Raw genomic sequence first — 4902 nt, forward strand, 5'->3', positions numbered from 1 at the left:
TGCCATCAAAGAACTTATATTCTTCTGGGAAGCCAAGAGGACATTGATGGAATGAACAGAACTATTCAGATTTGATAATTTCTAAAAATGCCTTGAGGGGCCACAGAGCTTATGAGTTGATGCTCACTTGCACAGTGACTGGTGCCCCAGAAACATGTCATCAAGCTTTCTGTGGAGGAGAAAGCCTCCATCTGTTGCAGAGGCCTGATGTTCCCTTAGCTTGACTGGGGATCTTATATGCAGCCTTGTGGATCTACAGGTTTATTAGAAGAGCTTGTTCAGCTGCTCCCTAAACACCTGCTTCACCTGTTTGTTCCTGAGGGTGTAGATGAAGGGATTGAGCACTGGGGTCACCACGGTGTTGAGCAAGGCCACCACCTTGTTCCTGTCCTCCCCCTGGCCACCCTTGCCCGACCGGACATACATGAAGATGCAGCTGCCATAGACAAGAGAGACAACAGTGATGTGGGAGGAACAGGTTGAGAAGGCTTTCCACCTCTCCTTGGCTGCGGGGAGGCGCAGGATGGTGTGGAGGATGTGGCCATAGCAGGTAGCCGTCACAGACAGAGTGCCCAGGAGGCTGACGTTGGCCAGGATGAAACCCAGAAGCTCGATCAGACTTGTGTCTGCACATACGAGTTCCAGGAGTGGAAAGCTGTCACAGAAGAAATGGTCAATGATATTGGGACCACAGAATGGCTGCTGAAATGTGAGGAAAGTTGGAATGATGATGATAAAGAATCCTGTGACCCATGAAGAAAGAACTAACTGGACACAGACCCTTTTGCTCATGATGGTGACATAACGCAAGGGGTTACATATGGCCACATACCTGTCAAAGGACATCACTGCCAGTAGGAAGAACTCTGTGGTGCCCAGGAAGAAATAGAGAAAACTTTGTAGGAAACAGCCTTCCAGGGAGATGGTCCTGTTTCCAGTCAGGATGTTGGTCAGCATCTTGGGGAAGATGACCGAGGTGAACCAGATCTCTAGGACGGCAAAGTTGCGGAGGAAGTAGTACATGGGGGTGTGGAGGCGCCTGTCCATGAGGGTGAGGACCACGATGAGGAGGTTCCCCAGTAGAGTGAGCAGGTAGGTCAGGAGGAGCCCCAGGAAGAGGAGCATCTGCAGCTCACAGGCCTCTGAGAGCCCCAGCAGGATGAACTCGGTGACAGTGGTGTGGTTCCCCGTGGCTCCTCTGGCCTCTGCTGGGAATGCCCAATCAGCGGTGTGCAGCATCAAGAGTCGTGATGTTTTGGGGATCTGAGGACACTTGGAACTGAAAGGAAAGAGGGATTTTGAGCTGAAGGAATCCTTTATTTCTTCAACTTGCAAGTCTCTTTCCCTCCCTCGTCAGGCCGGTTGTCCAGGTCCCTCACTGAGTTAGCATCAAGTTACATACTTCGATTCAATTGTCTGGTATTCTTTGGGGAAAGTTTTGCCTTTACCAATTCTTTTTCCATTTTTCTTGTGTCTGTTAGGAAGTGTTTGTCCCTTTAAATCTTGATCAGATGATGGTTTTTTTTTTTTTTCCCCATATTTGTCCAAATGTTTTAAGTGGTCTCTCAAATAAAATAAAATATTTCCTCTGCAAATCCTGTATCCATTGGTCACAGGCCTTTATCAAAAACACTAATGGAAAATTTACTCTAGTACTTGTTACAGAGGCATTTGAGTTAGAGACTTCGTGTTTGTACCTGAGCTCCATCATTTACTAACTTGTGTGGGGCCAGTTCTCTAACTTCACCAAACTCTGCTTCTTCAGTGGGAACAAAACATGTATTTGTAAATTAGGCATCTTGGTTACTTTTTGGGATAAATTCCTAAGTAATTGTAATGAAGAATACTAATGATAAATGCTCATATTTAGAATCGTACATTGGTTCAATTTCAATTTTAGAGAATATGTCTTTGTTTTGAATAATTTTTTTCTAGTTCTTACATTATTTAGCAGTGTCTTACTGACTTCCCTGGTGGCTCAGACGGTAAAGTGTCTGCTTACAATGCAGGAGACCTGGGTTTGATCCCTGGGTTGGGAAGATCCCCTGGAGAAGGAAATGGCAACTCACTCCAGCATTCTTGCCTTGAAAATCCTGCAGAAAGTAGGCTACAGTGCATGGGATCACAAAGAGTTGGACATGACTGAGTGGCTTCACTCACTTAGAGATCTGGAGAAAGAAGTAGGCATTCTTGCCATCGGTTGTCCTTTATAGAAATAACAGGTAAAGGCAAGCTTCTGTGAAGAAGAGCTGACTCTCTCTGAGACAGGAGCAGAAACTAATGTGATAAGCCTGCCTCAGAGAAATGATAACACAGTTCAGTATAGCTGTGTAACATATGTATTTATATGGAGAAGAATTGGATGAGAACACAGGAAAATGAGCATAATTGCCATAATAGGATGGGAGGATGGCAGGTGATTTTTCTTCTGTCTCTTTATTATTTTTATTATCACTTATAAAGTAACTTAAATTCAAAATCAGAAAAGAAGCCAGCACAATGAGTCCATTTGGACTAAGAGTTGGGTAAAAAAGTTTGAGAGAGACAAAGGGGAAACAAATGGCTGTCCGTGAACAGAGTGAAGGAAAGCCATGATGATTCTGTGAGCCATCAGCTGTTCTTGATCAGGATACTGAGAACGATGCAAAAAGTCAGAGAAGTGAGCTCTGCCACAGCCCACCAGTGGACACCTGAAAACAGATGTCAGGCTTCCAGCCAGAGCATCCAGAGGAATCAGGGTCCACTTCCCCACAGCAAAAATCGCACCAATGTAGACTACCTCATTAGATACTAGGTGATGCTCAGTTGTCTTCCAGGCAGTTCTCATGATGGGGAGACTCCTGGTTTTCACAGGAAACTCCCAATTCTGCAGTGTTGCCACAGGAGCATGCTTCTTGGGGGCTCACCAGAGATGCGAAGTGAAGGATGCGCCAGAGCTGAAACATGGTCTGCAGGTCATGGAACAAGCAGGTCCTATTCTCTTGTACACAGTACACGCAGGTGTCTGCAAATATCCATATTTTCCAACAACCAATCTCTCTTAAGAAATATTCTCTGACTCTCACCATCTGCATATTCTCAGTTGTCCTCAGAAAGTAACAATCTCTGGATATTCCCCAGAACTTCCCCAGTTTCTCAGGAAGGTTCTATTTTTCTGATCCATCACCATGTCACGGACCAGTTTACTGGGGAAATGGATATGAAAACCTGCCTAATTATTCTTCCATCCCTCATATAGTAAAGCAGAGACAGACATAATTAGATGCTGATTAGTTTAACTCATCTTCAGTTGGGCTTAAGAAGTTTCTGGCCCTTCCAGGAGTATGGTGTCCATAGAGAGTTCTGGGGTAAAATAATCGTGGCAGACTCTTTGTCTTGGACTGCTTGGGATTCTGTTTAGTCTCCTTGGAAGCTCAGAGATACAGAAGGTGCAGAGCTCAAACTTAACCAATCTAGAGATTCATGTTATTCTCTTACTGGTTGGAGCTCTGCTTCCCTGGAGATTCATTATCGTCAGTGGTAATAGGACCTAAGAAGGTCCCTTACCTCTTACTTTGTTCAATTTTGGGATTTAAAGTTTACTTTGTTTTGACTGAGAAGCTGCGAAACCTCTAATGAATTTTAACTGTAACAAAGAAACACAGTTAATAAAAAGTTCATTTAAAAACACAGTTAATTCAAAGTTTTGTGATGTGCTTTTGTGTGATAAGTATGGCTCTAGATGCCACAGATAGGCAGTATTCTTGTGGGGAAGACAGACATCAAATAATCAGATAAATATTAATTACTATTGTGATTAGTGTGTGAAAAAGAGCTCAGTGGATATCCTGAATCAGACTGAAGGATAATGAAAGGTATTCCTGATCGAGTTACATAAAGTTGTTGTTCAGTCGCAAGTCGTGTCTGACTCTTTGTGATCCATGGACTGCAGCACCCAGGCTTGCATGTCCTTCACCAACCCCTCCGCCCCAGTTTGTTCAAACTCAAGTCCATTGAGTCGACAATGCCGTCCAACCATTTCATCGTTTGCTGTCCCCTTCTCCTCTTGCCTTCAATCTTTCCTAGCACCAAGGTCTTTTCCAATGAGTCAACTCTTTGCATCAGGTGGCCAAAGTATTGGAGCTTCAGCTTCAGCATCAGTCCTTCCAATGATAATTCAGGGTTGATTTCCTTGCTGTCCAAGGGACTCTCAAGAGTTTTCTCCAGCACTACAGTTTGAAAGCATCAGTTCTTTGGTGCTCAGCCTTCCTTATGATCCAACTCTCACATCTGTACATGACTACTGCAAAAACCATAGCTTTGACTCTATGGATCTTTGTGGGCAAAGTGATGTCTCTGCTTTTTAATACGTTGTCTAGATTTGTCATAGCTTTTCTTCTAAGCAGCAAGCATCTTTTAATTTCATGGCTGCAGTCACCATCCGCAGTGATTTTTTAGTCCAAGAAAATAGTCTGTCACCGTTTTCTTTGTTCCCCCGTCTATTTGCCATGAAGTGATGCGACTGGATGCCATGATCTTGTTTTTTGAATGTTGCATTTTAAGCCAGCCTTTTCACTCTCCTCTTTCACTTTCATCAAGAGGCTGTGAAGTTCCTCTTTGCTTTCTGCCATAAGGGTGGTGTCACCTGCATATCTGTGGTTCTTGATATTTCTCCTGGAAATCTTGATTCCAGCTTGTGCTTCATCAGCCTGGCATTTCTCATGATATACTGTGCATAAAAGTTAAATAAGCAGGGTGACAATATACAGCCTTCATGTACTTCTTTTCCAATTTTTAACCAATCCGTTGTTCCATGTCCAGTTCTAACTGTTGCTTCTTGACTTACATACAGGTTTCTCAGGAGGCATGTAAGGTGTTGTGGTATTTCCATCTCTATCAATTTGAGACCTTAAGAATAAATTG

The 4902-nt window shown here is 43.6% G+C and overlaps 1 protein-coding gene across 1 annotated transcript; it reads right to left on the minus strand.

Moving 5' to 3' along the window:
- Positions 1-264: 264 nt before the first annotated feature.
- LOC109564207 (olfactory receptor 6E1-like) lies at positions 265-1362 on the minus strand. The gene has a single exon (XM_019967751.2). The coding sequence runs from the start codon at positions 1237-1239 to the stop codon at positions 265-267; it is 975 nt and encodes a 324-aa protein (XP_019823310.2). The 5' UTR covers positions 1240-1362.
- Positions 1363-4902: the final 3540 nt, after the last annotated feature.

Source organism: Bos indicus, chromosome 10 (genome assembly GCF_029378745.1).
Source record: "Bos indicus isolate NIAB-ARS_2022 breed Sahiwal x Tharparkar chromosome 10, NIAB-ARS_B.indTharparkar_mat_pri_1.0, whole genome shotgun sequence".
Lineage (NCBI taxonomy): Eukaryota > Metazoa > Chordata > Mammalia > Artiodactyla > Bovidae > Bos > Bos indicus.

What these genes read in the sequence shown, in the direction of transcription:
- LOC109564207 (XM_019967751.2), bottom strand. Translation starts at nt 1,239, where the DNA reads ATGCTGCACACCGCTGATTGGGCATTCCCAGCAGAGGCCAGAGGAGCC.